This window comes from Poecilia reticulata, chromosome 19 (genome assembly GCF_904066995.2).
Source record: "Poecilia reticulata chromosome 19, P_reticulata-male-v2, whole genome shotgun sequence".
In the NCBI taxonomy this organism is placed as follows: Eukaryota; Metazoa; Chordata; class Actinopteri; order Cyprinodontiformes; family Poeciliidae; genus Poecilia; species Poecilia reticulata.
In genome coordinates this window covers 5,947,085-5,970,725 of record NC_088848.1, presented here as the reverse complement: position 1 = coordinate 5,970,725, position 23,641 = coordinate 5,947,085, and the positions used below count along the sequence as shown (strand labels likewise).

Below are 23,641 nucleotides of genomic sequence, written 5' to 3'. Positions count from 1 at the left end.
AATGTTTTCATTTCTAAAACACAAAGTGTACATGCTACATTTTAAAGATTGCTTAGTCATTACAATGAATGTTATTATTTAAAACCTGACAGTAATTATCTTAAATTGATGTGCAATTATGTCTCTGTGTTATAGTTGGAGTGACAACTCAGAATCAATGTAAGCTTTTAGACCTGACTTTACGTACATATTATTTTTTTCATTGCTTTTATTAATTAATTAATTTAAACTTATTATTACAATGGAAACCTGTTGGTTATTTCAAGAAAGGCATGATATAAACATTGCCCCTAAAAACAATTGGCCTTTTCTACTGACTATAACTATGCAAATTAATTAATTGATATGTATCCTTCTACATTATATTGGAAAAATGTTAGTCATTTCAATGAAAGTAAACAGTTCAACAGAAAAAATAGTTTTTTTTATGTTCAATAATGTCTCTGTGTTTTTATAGCTGAAGTGGTGATTTATAATCAAGGTAAGTTGAAAGTTTAGACATATCCTCTTACTTTACCTGTGCATATTAATTATTTTTCTTTATTGCTTTTATTAGTTAATTGCTCTATCCTCCAGGTTTAGGTGGGAACGTCAGAAGCATCGTTCTGGATCAACTGGAGCTGTGTTTTTTCTAGGCAGACCTGTGAAAACTCTGTTGCAGTAATCAATGTGACTAAACATTAAAAGAAAGGACGAGTTTTTCTAAAAAAAAATATTGAAATTGCAGAGACAATAGTCCTCTAATCCCGGAAATGTTCTTCAGGTGATAGAAGGCCGACTTTGTAACTGCCTCTATATTTCTTTGACTGTTCAGGTCTGAGTCCATCACCACTCCCAGATTTTGGGCCTGATCACTAGTTTCCAGCTGTAACAACTGACCCTGTGTGTTGACTCTAGATCGTTTCTCTTTAGGTCCAAAGATATAACATCAGTTTTGCTTCTGTTCAGCTGAAGAAAGTTGTCACATCCATGTGTTGATTTGTTCTAAGCATCTGTTCAATGCTTGGATGGGTTTGGAGTCATATTGAAATGCAGAGCTGTGTATCATCTGCATAGCTATAGTAACTAATCTTATTTCTCGTTATAACCTGAACTAGCAGGAGCATGTGAATATTAAATGGGAGGGATCCCACGATTGAACCTTGGGGTTCCCCATGTGACTTCTGCCCATTCCAATGAGAAGTTACCTATTAACACAAAGAAGTCTCTGTTCTTTATGTAAGATTCCAACTAATTAAGTACTGGAATCCTACCCAACCCTCCGACTGTTTCAATATGTCATAGTCAACTGGGTCAAATAGAACCAGGACTGCGGTTCTTCCACCGTCTGTATTTATGTGACTGTCATTGAACACTTTGACCAGAGCAGTCTCAGTAGAGTAGTGCTGTGGTCAGAACGGAAACCAGACTGAATGTAACAAATTGGTTGGTTGTAGTTAGGAAGCTATTTATCTGTTGAAATACAGCTTTTTCAATAATTTTGCTGATGAATGGAAGATTGGAGATCAGACTGTAATTCTGCAGTAGGGATTTGTCCAGATTTCTCTTTTTTTCCATCAGTGGTTTGATAAGTTTTGTGTTTAAAACCTGAGGGAAAAACCTGATGAGAGGGATGAGTTTCTGTTTGAATCAGATCAGAGGTACTGACAGGCAGAGCTTTCTTAAGGGAAGTTGAGGGTAGGCTACCAAGACAGCAGGAGGATGAGTCTGACTGATTTATAATGTTTCCTTTCATAGTTGTGTTGTTTAAATTTAGCCTTTTTCTCTGCATTTCTTATGCTTGGGCATAACATTTGGGTATTGGATTTTGTGTTGATGTTCAGTTTAACCATCTTATTTTTTTTTTATTTTCTCTGCAAAGAAGTTTGAAAATTTATTGCAGGCCCTGGTAGAGAGGAGTTCAAGTGGTACAGTCAGGATTGTTATTATCCCAAAAAGACACTTTCTAATTTAAACAGGTTCTCTCTCTCGTATTTTGCAGGACCCCTCTACCCACTTGAAGGAACAATAAGCTCTCGATCAGACGATGGAAGCTCACCTATAATTTCACTCCTACGAACCTTCAACTATTTTGGGCAGTCTTACGCTCAGATTTATGTATGTTACAAGATTGCATGTACTTCCATTCACTATTCATTTTATTGTAATCCTCAAGACAAAATGTAAACATTAACAAAAAGTATAAATAGTGATACCTAACTTATAGCTCTTTTTCTTAGGTGAATCACAACGGACATCTGACCTTTGATTATCCATGGTCAAGTTTTTCTCCTCAGCAATTTCCGATGTATGGAAGCATAGACATCATTGCTCCGTTCTGGACTGATTTAGACAACAGAGGCAATGGTGATATCTACTATGTTCAGTACACCAACGGCTCTCTTCTCCAACGAGTTACACAGGACATCAACACGTACTTCCCAGCTCTCAACTTTCAGGCAAACTGGATCTTTATAGCAACATGGTATAAAGTTGCCTATTTTCCAACAACTGGAACAGTAAGTGATCTATATTTAACTTCTGAAATGTATTAGATGTTCAAATACAAAAAGATAGCCTTTGCTTAATCTGCAAATTAATTCTCAATAAATACATGTATTTTTTCCCAGCAAACAACCTTTCAGGCAGTCTTGACTACTGATGGCCATTATTCATTTGTGCTGATGAATTATGGGTCAATAGCCTCCACATCAAGATCTGTACAGGTCAGAGACATTCAGAATAATACATAGCATAAATATATGTTTTGTTTTCCTTCTTTTGGTCCCAACAAATGTGCAATTTCTCTGTAACATAAAAAAATACCAAAGCATATGTATTTTGCAGGCTGGATATGATACAATCAATTCCCCTCACCACTTCACCATCCCTGGATCATTCTCTAGTAACGCCACTGGACCTAATTCAGCCTTTAGTCTCAACAGCAACGTCAACGTATCCGGTCGCTGGGCATTTCGAGTAGATCATGGTTCAGGAGGCTGCACTTTTAATGGTAGGCACACAAATTCACCAAGAGTACTGCTTCATAACAATAAACACATGTATCATGGAAATAAGGGAAAACTCCAATCCGTGCCTCTTGGTAGAACAACATTGCTATTAAAATAAGAGTACTGAATCCTAAACAGTTCTTCAGTTAGTATAATTCTTTCTCTATAAATACTTAATTTCTCAGATTACAGATGTCAAACTTCAGGCCTCGAGGGCTGGTGTCCTGCAACTTTTAGATGTGTCTCGACACAATTCAATCAAATAATTAGATAATAAGCAGGACTCTGGAGAACTTTTGGCACCTATGTTTTAGGTCATTCTAACTGTGATGTCAGAAACACCAAAAACTAAGCCGTCATTAAAGCAGCCTTGAAATGACTCTTGTTCTTTCCTTGTTTAAAGGTCAAACTGTTCAACTTGGCGACTCTTTCTGGAGTGACAGCACCTGTGCTCAGAAGTGCACCTGCACCAGAGCAGGGCTGCAATGCTCCAACAATCCCTGCTCCTTCTCCCAAATCTGTCGACCAGCTGCCTTTCAGTACTCCTGCCAGACAGTGCAAAGACGAACCTGCACCGTCAGTGGAGATCCACATTACTACACCTTTGACAACTCAGTGTTTCACTTTCAAGGCACATGCACTTACGTTCTGTCAGAGCAGTGTCAGAACGGACTGCCCTACTATAGAGTGGAGGGGAAGAACGGGCATCAGGGCAGCACTCATGTTTCATGGACACAACTGGTCAAAGTCTTTGTCCATAATGAAACTATTGAGCTTGTTAAGGGACATCAGAGTCAGGCCAAGGTAGCAAGACCCTTTTACGTTCTTTAATATAGACCCTGCATTTTGTGTTTTGTCTATATTTGTAACTATTTTGTGTTTTGTCTATATTTGTAACTATTTTTGTTGCCATCCTTACAGGTTAATGGAAGTTTTGCAACAGTTCCATTTTCCCTCAGAAACGGCTCTATCCAGGTTTATCAGTCAGGTTTCTCTGTGATCGTCAGCACTGACTTTGGCCTGATGGTGTCTTATGACAGAAGTTTATATGTCCGGATCAGTTTGCCCTACACTTACCAAAATAGCACGTGTGGGTTCTGTGGAAACTTCAACAATCACCCTGAAGATGACTTTAGAACTCCTCAAGGTGAAGTTGTGAGCTCTGATGTGGTTTTTGCCAACAGCTGGAAAGCATCTGGTGATGATGAGCCTGGTTGTGACCCTCAGTGTGAAGGTCTGGCCTGTGCCGGCTGCACAGCAGCTCAGACAACACTGTACAGAAACTCTGCCCACTGTGGTATTCTGGAGAACAGCACAGGACCGTTTGCTGCATGCCATCAACAACTCCCTCCAGGATTTTTTGTGGATAGCTGTGTGTATGATCTCTGTGTCAGTGGAGGGTATCAGCCCATTCTCTGCCAAGCCCTAAATGTCTACTCAAGTCAGTGTCAACAAAATGGGATCCAGCCACAAAGCTGGCGAAGTTCTGGCTTCTGTGGTATGTCTGCCAGTGTCAATTTTAAAATTAAGTGCTGTTAAATATTCAAAGTTTGAGAATAAATGTTTCTTGTGTTTAGAAATCCCCTGCCCAGCCAATAGCCACTTTGAGGCCCAGGGTACAGGATGTCCACCTACATGTGTCAACCCCAATTCCACTGACAACTGCCCCCTGCCTAATCAGGAGAGCTGTGTCTGCAATTCAGGCTACCTCCTGAGTGGAGGGGTCTGTGTCCCTCATGCTGACTGTGGCTGCAGCTTTGAGGGTCACTACTACCACTCAGGAGAAACTGTCATACTGGATGCAGACTGTGGGAGGCGCTGTACATGTAGCTATGGCTCCATGACTTGCAGCTCTCACAGCTGTGGTCAACATGAATCCTGCAGGGTGGAGAATGGAGTAAGAGGATGTACACCAAACAGCTTTGCAACATGTTGGATCAGAGGCCCAGGATCATATCATACATTTGATGGAGTGATGTACCAGTACCCAGGAGCATGTCGCCTGACCCTTGCCAAAGTTATGGGATCCTCTGATCACTCACACTTCATGATTACTATGGAAAAAGTTCCACAGGGGCTGCAGGGTTTCTCCAATGTGTTAAAGTTTGAGGCAGAGGGAACACAAGTTACTATTGAGATGGCAAGTAGTAGCACTGTTAAGGTGAGTGATAGAAATAATTTTTTGCCAATAATACAAATAGATAACATACAATGAAGTGTAACAACAGATTTGTTTAAAGACTATTACAACAAACTAATGTTTCATAACATTTCAAACACTAAACAAATTTAATAAAAAATATGTTTAGAGTTAGTCTGCAATGCATTATATTACAATTATCATAATTTTCCCAATTTTATAAGGTAAATTGTATTCTACTTCAGCCATATTCAAAATTTTGCTTCATAGTGTAAGTTTCAGATTTTGCTACCAATTGTTTAGAGAAAGCATTTGATCCTAACTGGAATATTCACAGACAATGATGATAGCTAGCATGTGCAAGAGGAGTGTCTGAAAAGAAAAACTAATAAAGAAGAGGGAATAAGATCCTTGATTTAACTATGTTATCAAAACCTCTTGATCAAACATAGTGTACATATTGCATATAGTGAGGTGACCCTTAGTGGACTCATCTTGAGCCTCTGTTTAATCAAAACAACCCAAATGTGTGTTAAAAGTAAGAAGGAAAATTAACAAGATTTTATCAGCTCTGCTACCCTTTAACTGTTGTGGAAAATGAGCTTCATACAATGAATAAATTGAAAACATTTTCTTATGTGTAAGAATTATTTCTGGAAGCTTACTCTAATGAGAAACAATGCAAAATCTGATTTCTTCATGCATTCGTAATATTTTGAACATCTATCAATCAATCAAATTTTTTTTGTATAGCGCATTTCAGCAGCAAGGCATTTCAAAGTGCTTCACATAATTAAAATAAAAATAAAAACAGCATGTGACATAGAATAAACAATGAGGAAGAGAAATAGATTTTAAGAAAGCATTAAAAAGGAAACAGTGAGAAAGAGAAATAAAAAGAAATTAAAAAGCAAGGATAAAAACATTAAAAATAAGCAACTCTAAACAGGTGAGTTTTAAGTTGAGATTTAAAGGCAACCAGTGTTTCAGCCGTTTTACGGTTTTCTGGAAGTTTGTTCCAAATTTGTGGTGCGTAGAAGCTGAATGCTGCTTCTCCTCGTTTGGTTCTTGTTCTGGGTATGCAGAGCAGACCAGAACCAGAAGATCTGAGGGGTCTAGACGGTTGGTACAGCAGTAACAGATCTTTAATGTATTGTGGTGCTAAACCGTTCAGTGATTTATAAACTAACAATAATATTTTAAAATCTATTCTTTGTGCTAACGGAAGCCAGTGTAGGGACTTTAAAACTGGTGTTATGTGCTCTATCTTCCTGGTTTTTGTCAGAACGCGAGCAGCAGCGTTCTGGATCAGCTGCAGCTGTTTGATTGATTTGTTAGTCAGACCTGTGAAGACGCTGTTGCAGTAATCAATGCGGCTAAAGATAAACGCATGGATGAGTTTCTCTATATCGCGCGAGACATAAGTCCTCTAATCCTGGAGATGTTCTTCAGGTGATAGAAGGCCGACTTTGTGACTGTCTTAACGTGGTTCTGAAGGTTTAGGTCAGAGTTCATCACTACTCCCAAGTTTCGGGCCTGATCGCTGGTTTTTAGTTGTAATAACTGAAGCTGTGCGTTGATTCGGGTTCGCTCCTCTTTAGGTCCAAAGATAATTACTTCAGTTTTGTTTCTGTTCAGATGGAGAAAGTTTTGGCACATCCACACATTGATCTGTTCTAAGCATCTATTCAGTGATTGGATGGGCTCAGAGTCACCTGGTGACATCGTGATGTAGAGCTGTGTATCATCCGCATAATTGTGGTAGTTAATCCTATGTCCTGTTATAACCTGAGCCAGTGGGAGAATATAAATGTTGAAAAGAAGGGGTCCTAGGATTGAACCTTGGGGTACCCCACATGTGACCTTTGACCTCTCTGATGAGAAGTTTCCGATTGAAACAAAGAAATCCCTGTTCTATATGTAAGATTCAAACCAGTTGAGCACTGGACCGGAGAGTCCGACCCAAGTCTCCAGTCGATTCAGTAAAATGTCGTGGTCAACAGTGTCGAAAGCTGCACTGAGGTCCAACAGAACCAGCACTGTGGTTCTCCCACAGTGTGTATTTATATGGATGTCATTGAACACTTTTACAAGTCTCCGTGCTGTGGTGAGCACAAAAACCAGACTGGAAGGAGTCAAAACGATTCATTATTGTTAGGAAGTTATTTAATTGTTTAAAAACTGCTTTTTCAATAATTTTGCTGATGAATGGGAGGTTGGAGATCGGCCTGTAATTGTGTAGTAGCGATTTGTCTAGATTGTTCTTTTTTATCAGTGGTTTGATAACTGCTGTTTTCAGAGCCTGGGGGAAAACACCTGTAGAGAGCGATGAGTTCACTATTTGGATCAGATCATTAGCAACGACAGGCAAAACCTTCTTAAAGAAATGTGTGGGCAGGACATCCAGACAGCAGGAACTGGAGCTTAATTGACATATAATTTCTTCTAGGGTTTTATAATTAAGTAGTTGAAATTGGGTCATTTTTCCTGCATTTGTTTTGTTTGGGCACAGCATTGGTACTGTCTTTGGAGTGGATGTGCAGATTAATCCTCTGATCTTTTGAAATTTTTCTCTGAAAAGAAACTAGAAAACTTGTTGCAGGCAGCAATAGATTGAAGTTCAGGTGGCAACGTCATCGGAGGATTTGTGAGCCTGTCAACAGTAGCAAATAAAGCTCGAGTGTTGTTAGTGTTTTTGTTTATGACATCTGCAAAGAAAGCCTCTCTGGCATGTTTTAGTGTTGTGTGATAGTTATGTAGTCTTTCCTTGTAGATGTCACAATAAACGTGCAGTTGAGCTTTACGCCATTTGGCCCTACGACAGAGTTGTCTTGCAGATTGAACTATTTGTGCATTTCTCCATGGATATTTCTCCCTACCAGTCACAACCTTCACTTTAATAGGAGCAATGTAATCAATGATATCTGAAAGTTTGCACTGAAAATCATCTACCAACTTATCTACGTCATTATTGCTTAAGGACGAGGAAGAAGAGTAGATTTGATTAAATGTTTCTGCTGTTTTCTGTGAAAGTACGTTTTGTGATAGTTGTTGTTTGTCCAAGTGGATTAACGGATAAAGAACTGTCAAATATAACAGCAAACTGATCCGACAGGGCAACATCAGTTACAGAGACATTGGAAATATCCACACCCTTACTGATAACCAGATCCAGTGTGTGTCCACAAGTGTGTGTTGCTTGTTTGACATGTTGTCTTAAACCAAAACTCTCTAATATATTAAAGAGCTTTTTGGCCCCTCGGTTTTGGGGGTTGTCAACATGAATGTTGAAATCACCGACAATTATTAAACAATCGTAATCAATGCATATAAGAGATAGAAGCTCATTGAAGTCCGTGAAGAAATTTTCCACATATGTTGGAGTTTTGTATAAAGTTAGTGTCAAAGTTCGTTTGTGGCCTTTTACCTCAATTCCAAGATATTCAAAAGACATAAAATCTACCTAAAAAACATTTCTAAAGTTTTTTTTAAATGTGTTATAGGTTGATGGACAGCTGATCAGACTGCCATTCAGCTCTGGGTCCAACAGAATCCGCATTTTCCAAAGCAGCACTCACAGCGTCATCCTTCGCACAGACTTTGGTGTAACTCTGCAGACTGTCTGGCCTCACTTTGTCCGTGTCACTGCACCAGGTGTCTACAGTGGTTTGTTAGGTGGACTTTGTGGAAACTACAATGCTGACCAGCATGATGATTTCCGTACACCCAATAGCACTCTGGTCAGTGACTCCCAGATGTTTGGGGACAGTTGGCGAGATGGCTCCCTGGCAGATCACTGCGTGGAAAACATACCTCGTAACTCTGCAACCAATTTTAGTTCCACTGAGTACTGTGGAGTTCTTACTTCACACACTGGACCATTTAGATCATGCTGGGCTGCAGTGAACCCATGGCAGCAGGTAGATGCATGTGTAGAAATCCTCCAGGGCTCCAGAGATCCAACATCAACATTATGTGAGGTCCTACGAGATTATGCACTGATGTGCCAACATAACGGTGTATCCCTGGGACAGTGGAGGAATGCAACTGGCTGTGGTAAGTTCTAGAACCGCATTTGATAAAGATGCCTGTGAAATGAACATATTCATCACTTTTTACTTCTTTCACCTTTGTGCCTCTCAACAGAACTAACCTGTCCATCAAACAGCCATTATGAACTCTGTGGAAGTTCATGTCCATCTTCCTGCCCCAGCCTCTCTTTCCCCTTCACCTGTGACACTCAGTGCCAGGAGGGGTGCCAGTGTAATGATGGGTTTGTCCTCAATGGTAACCAGTGTGTGCCTCCAACATCCTGTGGATGCTTTCATGATGGACGCTATCGGCAAGCTGGTGAACAGTTCTGGGACGGGGAAGAATGTCAGAGCTTTTGCACCTGTAATGGTATAACTGGTATAGTCCAGTGTTCCCCAAATGCATGTGGACCTCAGGAGTCCTGCCATGTTGTGGGGGGTGAGTTTGGCTGCCATCCCAATCCTCATGGCACCTGCTCTGCCTCTGGAGACCCTCACTACCTGACCTTTGATGGCAAGGCCTACGACTTCCAGGGAACCTGCCGCTATGTTCTGGCAACAGTTTGCAATGACACTGTGGACCTTCACCAGTTTTCTGTGAAAGCAAAGAATGAACCGTGGCTTGGACTGCCAGTTTCTATCACGGCTGAAGTTTTTGTAGATATCTTTGGCTATCAAGTGCGTATGTCGAGAGGCAACTGGGGGACTGTGGAGGTAAGTCAGGCTGTCTCTGATGGAAGATTGGAGAATATATTTAAAGTATATTGGAAATTACTTTTGCAAAGTATTTTTCAAAGTCAAATTTTTTTTTCTTAGTACATTACCAAAGAACTGTTCAGTTCTTAAATATGCACATCTGGACTATTATCCAGGAATATCAGTTGTGTGTCTGCCATAACATTTTTTTTCTTCACAGGTGAATGGAATCACAAGAAACCTGCCCATTGTCCTCAATGGAAGCCTGTCAATTTTTGGAAGTGGATCTCAAACATTTGTCAACACAGAGTTTGGACTAAGTGTCATGTACGATGGAAGTAGCACAGTGTCCATTTCTGTCCCCCCAAGCTACAGGTAGCCTATGTACTCTTCAGCAAAACTTTAATTTAAATCTCATTTTCTTCAATCCTATAGTTATTGACTTAATACCTTTTTAGGAATGTAAAAACAGTATATCATCATTGTCTGTTTCATTGTCATTAAGTGTTCATCATTTTGATTCAGTCTTTCTTATCTTGATCAGAGGAAACATGTGTGGACTTTGTGGAAACTTCAATGGAAATCCAAATGATGACTTCCACACTCCAAGTGGAGCATCGTCCAACTCAGCAGATGTTTTTGGAGCAGCTTGGAAGGTTCCTGGGAACTACACTTGTAGTGACGGCTGTGGCTCTTCATGCTCTCAATGCAACGATGATCGATCTGCCAGGGCCCAGTGTGAAGTGATTCAGGCAGCTGACGGCCCCTTCAGCTTCTGCCACGAGAAGGTGGATCCAGCACCGTATTTCAGTGACTGCGTCTTTGATGTCTGCGTGTCGGGAAATCGAGGCAATGATCTTCTGTGTAGGGCTCTAGAGACGTATGTCAGTGCCTGTCAGTCTGCTAATCTCCGAGTCTACCCTTGGAGGCAAAACACCACTTGCAGTGAGTATGGAAGGCTGTGTGCTACTAAAGTATTCAATAAAACAGGCATCTTCCTCAAAAGTCTCTCAAAATATGGCATCTCCTATGTTTCAACTTGTCACCCTTTTTTTCCTCAGGAATTGAGTGTCCAGCCAACAGCCATTATGAGCTGTGTGGAACAGACTGTGGCCACACCTGTGCCAGCAGCATTGATGCTGCCTGTGACCATGTTTGCTCTGAGGGATGTTTCTGTGATGAAGGTTTTTCCAGGAGTGGAACAAGCTGTGTCCCTGTGGAAAGTTGTGGCTGTCAGCATGATGGCTTCTACTTCAATGTAGGTCATTTTAGTTCACTTCATTCCTGATAAACTAGCTGAGAATCAGCACATAAGACCTAAAGTATCACTTGCTGAATGGCTTTGAAAAACTAAACATCATTGAGGTGTTGCATTTCAAGGCAACAACTCAAGCATAATGCCTCCTGGTGTGACATTACAGCAAAATCAATAACACAATATTTCAAAAAATGTTTGATTAGCGGCCATTCACAAATCTCTTTGGGTAAAATTTCTTGATATCTGAAAGTGTCATTTTCACCTGTTCTGACAATTATATGCAAGGATGATTTTGTCTCACAAAGACAAAAGAAGATGCTGATAAGAAGCCGCCAATAGTCCAAATAGTCCAGGCCTTAAGTACAGAATATAGTTTTCAAATGCAAACCAAAAAAAACAACAAATGAGAATAAACAGGTGTCTTTCACCTAATAAAATGGTCTCATGTGGAATTAGCCAGAAGGTTTTAATGCTGATTCTAGTTCTCTACCGATCTGCGAATTGATTTATGAATATGCTTGTAAGTGAGTGTGATTGGGTGAATGTGGCAATAGTGTGAAATTCTTTGAGTGCTTCCTATGACTTGAAAAGCACTAAAATTCTGTCCAGGTCCTATTACCTTTTTAAGATTTTATAAATCTGCAAATATTAGCATTAGCACATTTATTTTAATTACCATATAATTATTTGGGTGGTATGTGCTTTCAAGTCAAAACTCAAGTATGAGGATGGGCTATATACATCATTTCAGATTTTTGATTGGCACTCACTTTGAAAACTTTTCCATTAGAACATTTCCTTTAAGTACTCTGTAGCTATACTGGGTGGTATGTGCTTTCCAGTCAAAACTCAAGTATGAGAATAGGCTATATATATCGTCTCAATCTTTTGTGGGGCACCACAAAAGCCTTAACTGACAGGAAGGAGTGGAAACTTGGCAAGGGTAAATTGGGAATCAGGTTCTACATTATGTAGTTTTACAACTTTCAGACAAAGAAGCATTGCTGTAATACTTTCCTAATTACCTCAAGGTTCATATATTCTTAATGTTGTCACACAACATAATATTTTCACTTGTTTCTCATCTTGCAGGCTGGTGAGTCCTTCTGGACAGACGGTTGCTCCCAACGGTGTGAATGTCAAGCGCCCAATGTCCTGATTTGCAGTCCCTCATCATGCACTCCTGCACAAGAGTGCACCATCAGAGATGGCCATCTGGGCTGTTATGACGCCATGTCTACCTGTACTGTATGGGGTGATCCACATTACATCACCTTCGATGGAGCCCTGGCTCATTTTCAGGGATCATGCTCTTACATCATCACTGAGAGTTTGAGTCACAGCAACAATGAAACTCAGTACAAAGTTGTGGCCACCAACAAACACAGAGGAAACAACCTTGTGTCTTTTGTGTCATCAGTGGATATATACCTCTCAAATCCTCATCAGAGAGTTAATGTCAGGCTCGGACCTAACAAGAGAGTGAAGGTAAACTTTATTTTAGGTTCAAAATGAAAAACCTTTTGTTTTAAAACCTTTGGTCTTACTCTCTGAACTCTCATCATAACAGGTAAATGGAGATGAGGTTTCTCTTCCCACCACTGCAGGAACTTTTGGTCAGGTGATGAGGCAGGGAAGTTACATAGTGTTTGATGCTGTTGATGTTGTAGTCCAGTTTGATGGCTCCAGTACTTTACTGGTCAGGATGGCCCGAAACTATCAGAACAGAGTCAGTGGGATGTGTGGGAACTTCAATGGTGATCCCAATGATGACAAAGTTTTGCCCAATGGTACTTTGGCGGAAAACGACAACCAGTTTGGCCACAGCTGGAGATCAGAGACAAGCCAAGCAGGGTGAGCTCATGCTGCACTTATTTGCCTTTACCTGATAAAATGTAAGCAATTGCAAATGTTTGTGTATATGTCTGCTGTCTTTAAAATATTTAAAATGTCTAATGACTTGTCTAGATGCGGATCCACTGATGAGAGAAGTGGTGATGGACTAAGTGACTGCCGCTTCATAGAAGAATACACAGAACTGTGCAGAGTCATCACCAACACCAGCGGCCCATTCAGTTCTTGTCACCTGCATTCTGACCCACAACCATTCTTCACTTCCTGTGTTTACGATCTCTGCCTCTATACGCCAGCCAATGGCATGCTGTGTTCTGCCATCTCTGCTTATGAGAAAACCTGCACCAATTTGGGTCTAAGCATTTCCGACTGGCGCTCTCCTTTGCGTTGTGGTATGTTTGTTTTGCTCAATAAATTATCACAACAATGAGTTATTGATTGATTTTATGCAATGTTTGTTTTGAAACTTTCTTGGCCTTTTCTGATATATTTGACTCAGCTGAGACGGACCCTTGTGAACAGCTGGACTGTGCAGAGTATGAGTGGTGTGGTAAGAAAAATGGTGTGTACGGCTGTTTCTGTGACGAGCACCATCATCGACCCAACAATGAGAGCTACGGTAAGTGCAACACCTTTTAAACCTTCTGTTTTTCAAATGAAGAACTGTAATTATAGTCACGTTCCAAACATGATTTGTTCGCCAGTGTTTTACTGTCAATGTTCAAGTTTGAAGCATAATCTTTGCTTTTCTGCATCAGTTTGTGTAGTTGGTCACAAAACTTCAATATGTTTCTCTCTCTGATGAGCAGACTCAAACATCGAATGCTCCAGCAGTTCTGGCACCATGTCAGTATCTCGCTGCCAGTTGTTTGAAGCGGGCTTCCACTCCAGTGCTCTCCATCTCCGAGACAGCTCCTGCAACGGGACTCTTCAGGACGGACGACTCGTCTTCCACTTTGACAATAACCATCTGTGTGGGACAGCTCTTAGGGTAAAGTTCATGAACTGGAACATCTTCTTTAAAGCTTCCAATATGTTACTTAACTTGATTGATAGCATTCTGTCATTTCACTGTTTAGAGCAATGGAACTCACTTCATGTATGAGAACACTATTCAGGGGAATGTGGATCCTCATGGAGGTTTGATCAGCCGTCAGAGGAAGCTTCATCTGCGTTTCTGCTGTGTTTATCCTCTGGCTCAAGCTCTGTCAATGGCTGTGGGCATCAATCCTGTGGAGAGGTGATCATACCAGTTTCTCCCTGTGGTTCCTTTGACCATTATGTCTATAACCAGTTATTGGTTGTTTTTTCTTTACTGTAGGCAAATTGGGAGACTTTGTGAGATTATCAAATGCATTTAACTGGTTGATCATATAAATATTTATTTTGCAGCATTTTGAGGAAGAAGCTTCCTGTTGGCATTGGATCGTATAGTGTGAGGATGATCCCCTATGAGGATGAAGGCTTCCACTTCCCCTTCAGCACTAATGGAAACATAGAACTGGAAGTTGATCAGATTTTTTACGTGGAGGTGCGAACAGAAGGGGTGGATCAGCGCCAATTTGCCACCGTTCTGGACTCTTGTTGGGCCACGCCAGTCAACCAAGCAAACTACCCTGTCCGCTGGGATCTCATTGCTTCGCAGTAAGTGAGACCGTCTTGTTATTCTTTATAATTTAATTCAGTGTCTTCTTGTTGACAGTCTAACTGATGCATCTACTTCTGTTTCACAGGTGTCCTAATCCAGAAGATGGAACCGTAGAGGTGATTCAGAACGGTGTCTCCACTGTGTCTCGTTTCTCCTTCAGGATGTTCACCTTCACCAACAACACACACATTTACTTGCACTGCAGTGTCCACTTGTGTCTTTTGAGCAGCAACAACTGCAGAGCTGTGAGTTTTATTGTGTGCTTTTTGTGGCTATATTGTACATACTTAAGTTGCACACCTTTAATGTTGCTGTTTTCCTTTTTTTTCCCAGCATTGCTACCCAGGTCACCACACTCTATTCAAGAGGGACGTATCTTACCATGACTCTGCAGCTCTGTCAATTGGACCACTGGTGCTTGTGGCACAACCAAACACTGGTAAAGTTCTATCACATCTTTATTATTTCGTAATTGCAAGATTATATTCCAATTGATTGACAAAATATATGAATCTTTCTGTTTTACATAGGTGGACTAATCCAAAGAAATGGTGTTAATCCAAAGATGTTGAAGTCAGATGGTACAGGCCACCTGGCATCAATTGTTACCATGATTGTCAGTTTGCTGATGACCAGAATTATGGTCAATTGAGATCAAAGAATAATCACATGTTAAAATCCAATAAATTTGGTTACTTATGATTCATGTTAGTATGGGGTGTTTTCTGGGTTTTGGTTTGTACTCATAATTAGGCGAGAAACAGAAGTAATTTTGCTTTTCTAACATCTAACACTGTTGTGTTTAGACCATTTGTGGGATTAATAAAATGTTCAGTTGTTTTCTGTGTTTTTTTTTTAAATAATTTATTTTTGGTAATATCACAGGATATAAAATTTTAACTGTTGGATATAAGGTTGCATATATGTATATAAATGTAATGTTTGAAGGAATGATCTTGAAGTGTCAAACTGAATGAAATGAAGCATGATTTTGTCATTGTCTAATTTTTGTTTTTATGTGGTGGGAGATGTACTCTGTTACAAAAGGGATTAATAAAAAATGTCCAATGAATTTTATTGTGTACTTTTTATGTTTTCTTCTCGTTGATAAAAGTCCTAAGTCAGACATTTTGTGTATGAGATGTTCTGTATTATATTTTCTCCAGTTTAGGATCTTAACATTTTGTTTTTATGGTATGGCTTTCACCCTCAGCAGTTGTAAAAATGGGTTAGTAAATATTCACCAATCCTTGGAAAATAAAATTTAAGACACTTTGAAGGAAGAGTTAGGATGAGGATCATGAGCAGACAGGTAACTATACCTGAGAGGATTTTCCCTCTGAGTTTTCCACTTGGTGGAACATCAGAAGCTCTTAACTGGGGTCTGTCACAACCAGGGGTGAAAATTAGCACCTGCTAATGACCAAATGGGGGTAAACATATGAAGTGGCGTGTTAATTTGAGAAATGCACCCGCTACTGTGGCAGGTTGGCAGTTTGATCAGAAAGAAAGAATTCAGAATTAATTCAGAATAAACAGCTGGCCGCTAATGCAGCAGGAGCAGACATCTCCGAAAATGTAGGAGAAATATCGCAATTAGGTGATGTATTGATGAGCCAAGGAGATATTTGACTTACACAACCACATTCTCACCTAAAAACATTGGGAAAATCATCTTGTGTCACTTTTTGTTTGTAGGAAAGGGATGTGTAAGTAATTATAAATCCAAAACTATAAGGGTTTTGCATGTTTTCTCTATTAAAATAAAGACTGAGAGATAGCTGAAAACAATAATTTGTCTTTTCTCAGCATTAAAAATGTGGTAACTTTTTATTTGAAAGCACTTGCTGTACCTTTCCTAAATTTTATAAAATAATTCTAATATTAAGTAGAGTTGCAGCCAGGGACTGCACAAAGTCAGGCCACCGGCCGCAAAAGGCCCCCATGCCACACTTTGAATTACAGCATTCTTGTGTTTAATTTTCTCAGATGCACCTGCAGGCAGAACGAAGATGGAGCAGCAATGATTTAGCATATTTTAAATGCTAAATGAAAGCACAGAGATGAGATGTCAATCTCTGTCACAGAATCTGGGTATGGCTGGTGTAATTACAAATCACATTGGTATTTTAAGTGGGATATTTTTAGTTTTGCATTTTGTTTGTCTGATTAACACATACTTTCGCTTTAAAGGAAACATAACACACCTTGTTCTAATATTCAACCCTAAGTTCCAGGAACTAAAGTTCAGGTGAATCAGCTGGGACTGTCCCTTTCCTGGAGGTTTTTAAATCTTAGAAATCAAACATGGCGGAAAATGGAGCACTTCTCTGTTATTTTGGCATTACTGCAAATGTTTTTAGTCTGATTGGCATGGAGTGTGACTAAATCAGATCACATGGTATGTGATTTCTCTAAAGACTGAAAATATAGCTTGAGAATTAATTATAAAGCAAAACAATATTAAATGAAATTCTAAAAAGTCAGCAAAAACATGGCTCTACAGGTGTATTTGGTCTAAAAAAAAGTACTTTTAAGGGTATTTTTTCTATACTGTACTTTTTACTTTTACTTGAGTAATTTTATCATGAAGTATTTCTACTCTTGAGTAAAATTTCTGGATTCTCAACCCACTGAGTGAAAAACAAACATGTTTTAACCAAAAATTCACCAGACACACTCACACCTGCAGTTTTTGTTAAAGTTTCATGCGTTTTTTTTTATTGAAATAAACTGATTTGGAAACCTTTTGTTTTGCCTGATTATGTTATTTTTTTGTTATATGAATTATTGTCTTTATTCCCCTCTAAAATACCAACATTTCCACTAAACTCTAATTTGGTTCGACTATGTAATTTTTAAATATTAAATGATTGATAATTTGATTACTCAGTACTTGAGTAGACTTTTTACCGAATACCTTTTTACTCTTGAGAAATTTCTTGGACAGCTATGTTTTACTTTTAAAAATATGTTCAAGTAGTATTACTTTTACTTGAGTAAAATTTTTGGATATTCCACCGTCTTCTGCTTGAGAACTAGGATAATTTGCAATGTATGTGTGTTTGAATTTAAATTATAATTTTTAAGTCTTTTCTAACAGCATTTGTTATGAATTGGCACTGTATAAATAAACTGAATGGAATTAAATTCCAGAATGAAAACTTTCCAGTGTATCACAGATTACCTAAAAGGCCAAAGATTTCCTTATCATATCCATCTGGTCTCAGATTTTTATTAAATTTTGTCATTTTAATAGGTTGTCTTTATGCCTTTTTTAATCTTTCATCTATTTTTTTAATCTCTAGTCCTTTCTGGAATGCACCTTCAACAACCTGTTGTATGAATGTTGTTTGACAAACTTGCCTGACCTTCTGTTGTTAGCCGTCTTGGTTTCGGTTCTATTTTAGTTTTTCTTAGGTTTAATTGCTTGTGTAATTCTTTGCTCATATTTTATATGTAGCAGAGTCTTCAGGACTCTCTATCCTCATGTTTTATGTGTTTCAAATAAAAATTCAAAAGTACTTTATTGATCTCAAAGGGAAAATAAATGTTGTAACTCCTTAATTCAAAGTGGTTGAAGAGTTATTGTCGATAGTGATGGCTGTTGTTATTTCCCTAATGCTCCACACCGGAGGTAAATAAATGGGTGCCGTAATTGGAGGCATGTTAAGGAGGTAATGTGACCATTTGAATCAGTTGGGCTCGAGTGAGAAACAGTTGAATCATGCGGATCCTGAGTAACGTGGCTGAAAGCCTCTGACATGCAGCAATAATGCTTCTTTTTTAATTTTAACACATCTTGATTGCCTATTAACCAACTTTTGTTCCTCGCTAACCTCTCGTATTATTTATTAGTTAAAAAAGTTATCTTAGATTGTACACATATCTCAGGATGCTATTTGTACAGCATTATATTTTGGATAAGCTGCAGCTTTAGCATCTTTGGTTTTATTGTGTTGTATTTTTCCACCAGTTTGTGTCAGGAAACTGGATCTATTTAATGATTCTGAACTCTACCTTCACACCATATGACAGCAAAGCTGCCTTCTGCATCGCAGTGTCACAGGTTACCATTGTGCACAGCACAATTCAAGGAAGTACTGGTATAATAAATAACTGAAAAGTGGCATTTCTAATAAAAAATACCAAATACTTACACCAGCAAAGCTATTATTACTATTGTTTCAGCTAAGTATAGATTTCGCTATGACTCTGTTTTAGTTAACTATACTTAGCATAAGTATAGAATCATAGCAAAATTACTTATGAAACATTGTGTATGACTATATTTGTCTAAAATACATGTTTAAATATAACACTTATAAAGAAAACAGAGATGATCCTAATGGACTCTTTGAAACTACGGCGTTGACGTCACATCTCAAGGAGCTAATGTGGCTCATTTGTTTCTGCTTTGAGTTACCATGACGGCTAGAAAAGACAAAGTTGTATTTCAGGCGCAAAAAAGCAATACTATGAACATTGTTGTCTTCCTAATATAATGGGCTTTTAAGTTTTCATTTCCAAGCGATCCTGAATTAAGAAGATGGTGGCTTCTAAATATTTGTCACTACCAGCTAAAGCTAACGCTGCACAACAAAGTTTGCAGCCTTCACTTCACTCCGGATCAGCTTCTTCAGCCTAAAATTACCGGGGATACGGATGGTAAATAAAGGAGCCTTCCTGAGTTATTTCCATGGAATCACTTCTGTATTCAACCTGAAAGAGCGAATTTATGGGAACGAGTGAGCAGACCAGAGCCAGACAGCCGAGCAACTGATCCGCCTGTAAACACTGCTGTAAACACAGTCCTATCTGAGCTCTTCACAAGAAACATGCAAAGGTAATAAAACGAAATAACACGGAGACATTAAGCAACACGGTCATATTTTTCTAAAAGCAACAACTTTGAACCTGAACAGTCAGCTGAACCAGAACTCTGACACCAGAGCTGTGCTACTGTTAAGTTATGTGGCTTGTTGTGCTGTCATGCTTCTAAAGCCCGAACCGTAACCTCCCCCGTTAGTCTCTGACACTAACGACAAGACAATAAACCCACAATATACTTGAAAATAAGTATAAATAAAAATATTGTCCGTTAGAATGTTTAGATACTTAAATAGCACATTTGGCTCAACAATATCAGAGAATATTGCCTAGTAGCATAAGCTAAAGTTAATGTTAGCCACAAAGTTTAAGAAAGTAAAACTCACCTTTGTGTCAGTGAATGTATAACGAGGCGTACATCTTAAAACCGTTCTCCAGCTTACTTGTCGGGGCTTTGGATCGATGTACATAGCTTGATCAAGCCCTGCAAGTACCTAGTGTAAAATGCCATTTTCAATAGATCGGAAACAACCGAGCCGCTTTTCCCCGAACGCGGAAAACGAGGTGCAAAGAGCCCATACATATCATAGTGACAGACAGCAACCTGTCAGTTACTGGTTGCTATGGTAACCACCAACTGTCAAGGGCAACCTAACAAAAACTTAAAACACATGTTTAAGTCTTAACAGGTCTGAGATTTCCATTTTCGGTGCTAAAACTGACCATATTTCGAAATGAAAGGTATTAGTGCATCCTCTACATAGCCTTTTTAGGCTGCTCCGCCTAAAATAGCGCCCCTATCGACAACCGTTAAATTGGCTAAATGTCCAGACACCAACCGTGAGGGGGGAACAGTCACAGCTCACAGTGACTGTATGGCTGCGTAGGTTATATTTAATTTGGTTAGCTTTTTTGTTGTTGTTGTTGTTGTTAGCATTGAAGTCCCACTGATTAAACATCATATTTTCTGTCCGGGACACGGCACTGAGTTAGCTGCTATCATTAGCACTCTGAGAACAACCAAGCTACGGCGTAAGAATAATATATCTTACCTTACATATGAATACTTGTCTTTCTAAGTAACTATCCGATAAAATATCAGAAAATACAGTTAAAACGATACGATCCTTACCTGTTACTGCAAACTCTGCCATTGTTAGTTTACACATCTCCTGTTTTTAGCTGTAGATTGTTGATCCACTTTTCTCTACAATTAGCAAAACACAAGCCAGAGTCGCAGCCGACAGAGTAGAGACTTACAACTTCTTATTTCTGTCTTGAAATATCCACAACATATAGGTTTTAACATCAATCCGTTTCACCTTAAAACGTTTGGTGTTGTGTTTGTAATAAACAGTTTGTAACTGTATTACAATCTAAATATATTTACTTTCGGAATGATTAGGAGACCAACCAGATGTCATCTAACTGCGCCATCTTGTGGCCATAAGAAAATATGCAATCTGGGTTCAGCCTGCACAGCTGAACAGTTTAACAAGCGGCCAAATTAGTCAGTTTTAATGTCCTTGTGGACCACAGCCTTTTCTCTACTTCAATCCCCCCTTCCATTTTTTTTACACCACCAAAGAAAAAATTTTAATTAGAATATATTTATAAAACAAAAAGATGGAGTCAGATTTTTTGTATGCTCTTTCTTAAAAGTTGTCAGACATGTGGTCTCAGTTTCAATGAAGTTAAAAAAAATAAAAAAATAAGATAAAACACTTTATGCTGTGCTTAATGATAATGATATCCATAAAAAAATACAGAATTTCACTGAGTATAACTGTGTCATCTATAACATTTTAATGCAGTGCTACTTTTTCTAGAATTATTGACTGTTAAATGGCACTAATAATTTATAGTCTATATCAGGGTTGTCCAAAGTGCGGCCATTTTTGGCCCTTGCACTTATTTTTTGTGGCTCCCAACTGCAGTGTAAGAATGATCCACTGAACATGTCCAGTGTAAAATTATTACCGATATTATTTTCTTAGAATAGAAAACGTTTGGTAAAAACTGTTTGTGTTTTAATAACCCAGGTTTTATAAGAACCATGTTGATTTGGAGAATTTTACTGAAAAGCAAACTTTGCTGCACCCAAATCCGCTTTTAATGAATTTATTAAATCGTTTTGAAAGAGAGTGACCCAAATCCTGTTCCTGCAACTGAGGATAAATTTGTTCAGTTTAGCCCAAAACAATTTGAAAACTAATTTTTGTTTTCTTTTAATTCAGCTAAATACTTTTTCTGCTTGGTTCTTCTGTGGATAACATCCATTACCTACAAGAACAATTAAATAAAACCACTTTGTTTGTGTGATTTCTGTTTAATTTTTATTTTCTTGGGCTGCCAGTTCTTTTGACTGAACTATTTTGGGCCATGTGACAAAAAGTTTGGACACCCCTGGTCTTCATCATCCGACTTTCAATAAACCTTATGTAGTGATTCTTTAGAGAGGATTTGCTAAATTTGAGAAATGCTACAGTAATTGAAATCAGTGATTTGGTAGAAAAAAAAAAGCATTTTAGTAAATGTTTTCAGCAGCATATAAATTGCTGTATTTCGCAAAACTACAATGGGAACTCTTATTGACACACTGTTAACCAATGACTATAAACTTTAGACACAAGGTCCAAACTGCTTTAAAATGTTCAGTATTTTTCCATTTCTTAATAAAATATCACAACTAATCAAAATCAATTGGTCCTGAAATGCATTTAATCTCCTTCTTATTAATCCATGTCTAAGATGTTTCCTAATGAAATAAAATGTGTTTTTGCAGTGTGTGAAAGTGAAAATCTAAAGGAGAGAGATGCAGATGATGATGGGTCACTGCCACATTAAAGCACCGCTCCATCTGATGACGCACACTAGATTACAAATCACATTGTTTTCCCAAGAGTTTATAGAATACTTTATATTTACGAGCTTCTTCAGTCTTTGTTCTTCTAGTTTACACATCATTTCACCTTACAGGAAATGTAGCCCACCTCCTTTAAACTGTGTTCAGCCGTAAGTTACATAACCATTAAGCTTAGGTAAATAATATGGACTGCCTCTTAGCTGCAGGTTTCTAGAGGTTCTTGGAAATATAAACTTTTAAATCAACATTTAAAACGGCATTGTAGCATGTCTGTTAATTTTTTTTTTTACTACAAATGTCATTGTAACAAATTGGCAGGATTCTGACTACAGATAATATGCAGTGGGTCTAAAACTAAAACTTTTTACATTTTTAGTATAATTCAGCTATAAAACAAACACATTTAAAATAAATAAAGAAATTTTGCTGTAATCTAGCGAGTTATACCTAGTATATGTTATATAATATATAAACAGTGTTCTGCCACCATTTGCCTCGATTACTGCAGGAGTGTCCAAACATTTTGCCATGTGATCAAAAATCAAGTCAAAAGTACTTGGCCAAAACAACAACAAAAAACAGACACAAAATTGTTTAATGCAGTTTTATTTCCCAGGTAAGCTTATTAAGCTCAGAATTATATATATATATATATATATATATATATATATATATATATATATATATATATATATATATATATATATATATATAAAGAAAAAACATGACTTACATTAAATATTTAAAAACAACTTTTGTTTTTTCTTGTAGCAGATTTTAGTTTCTATGCTCATCAACTGTAGAACCGAGTCCATGAGAACCTGAGATGAGCAGAAACTGTTGGATGTTTTTATCGAGGACGGACAAACTTCCAGTTTATAACAGCTTTCCCATAAAAGGCCGACGGCTGGGATGGAGCAGGAAAAAGTGTAATAACAATAAAGTTAAGCATGAGTAAAAGTGGTACCCTAAAAAAAGAAAAGTGGCACAATAAAAATGCTGAAAAAACAAGAAAATTAATCCAGTGGAAATTATCTAGAACAGGGGTGTCCAAAGTGCGGTCCAGGGGCCATTTGTGGCCCTGGGACAAATTTTGTGCGGCCCCCAACTGCAATTAAAAAAGGATACAAATTTTGCTTGTAGATTCAGATGAAGACTTTTAATTTTCACCAACATAACCGTTTTCCACAGGAAAATGTAAAGTACAGAAGAGTTTGTATTTCATAACAGTCTTAAAATGTAAAACCAAGTTTATCCGAAAACTTTTACTGAAAAACCAAAAAAATATTTAATTAGTTTAATTCTTTACTTCGAGTAAACTAAATTAT

The 23,641-nt window shown here is 38.3% G+C and overlaps 1 protein-coding gene across 1 annotated transcript in view; it reads left to right on the top strand.

Annotated features, from left to right (window-relative positions):
• LOC145549189 (alpha-tectorin-like) overlaps positions 1-15,689 on the top strand; it is a 23,136-nt gene extending 7,447 nt beyond the window's left edge. Inside the window, exons 9-32 of the mRNA XM_081601015.1 lie at positions 136-159; positions 458-481; positions 1,982-2,097; positions 2,220-2,498; positions 2,610-2,705; positions 2,827-2,992; positions 3,394-3,794; positions 3,912-4,488; positions 4,568-5,151; positions 8,634-9,186; positions 9,277-9,875; positions 10,078-10,232; positions 10,402-10,802; positions 10,919-11,115; positions 12,208-12,603; positions 12,686-12,969; positions 13,084-13,361; positions 13,469-13,588; positions 13,779-13,960; positions 14,049-14,209; positions 14,362-14,613; positions 14,703-14,862; positions 14,951-15,056; positions 15,148-15,689. Of these exons, the coding sequence (XP_081457141.1) occupies positions 136-159; positions 458-481; positions 1,982-2,097; positions 2,220-2,498; positions 2,610-2,705; positions 2,827-2,992; positions 3,394-3,794; positions 3,912-4,488; positions 4,568-5,151; positions 8,634-9,186; positions 9,277-9,875; positions 10,078-10,232; positions 10,402-10,802; positions 10,919-11,115; positions 12,208-12,603; positions 12,686-12,969; positions 13,084-13,361; positions 13,469-13,588; positions 13,779-13,960; positions 14,049-14,209; positions 14,362-14,613; positions 14,703-14,862; positions 14,951-15,056; positions 15,148-15,269 (6,233 nt within the window). The 3' untranslated portion in view covers positions 15,270-15,689. The remainder of the gene's footprint in view (positions 1-135; positions 160-457; positions 482-1,981; positions 2,098-2,219; positions 2,499-2,609; positions 2,706-2,826; positions 2,993-3,393; positions 3,795-3,911; positions 4,489-4,567; positions 5,152-8,633; positions 9,187-9,276; positions 9,876-10,077; positions 10,233-10,401; positions 10,803-10,918; positions 11,116-12,207; positions 12,604-12,685; positions 12,970-13,083; positions 13,362-13,468; positions 13,589-13,778; positions 13,961-14,048; positions 14,210-14,361; positions 14,614-14,702; positions 14,863-14,950; positions 15,057-15,147) is intronic.
• The last annotated feature ends 7,952 nt before the right edge of the window (positions 15,690-23,641 follow it).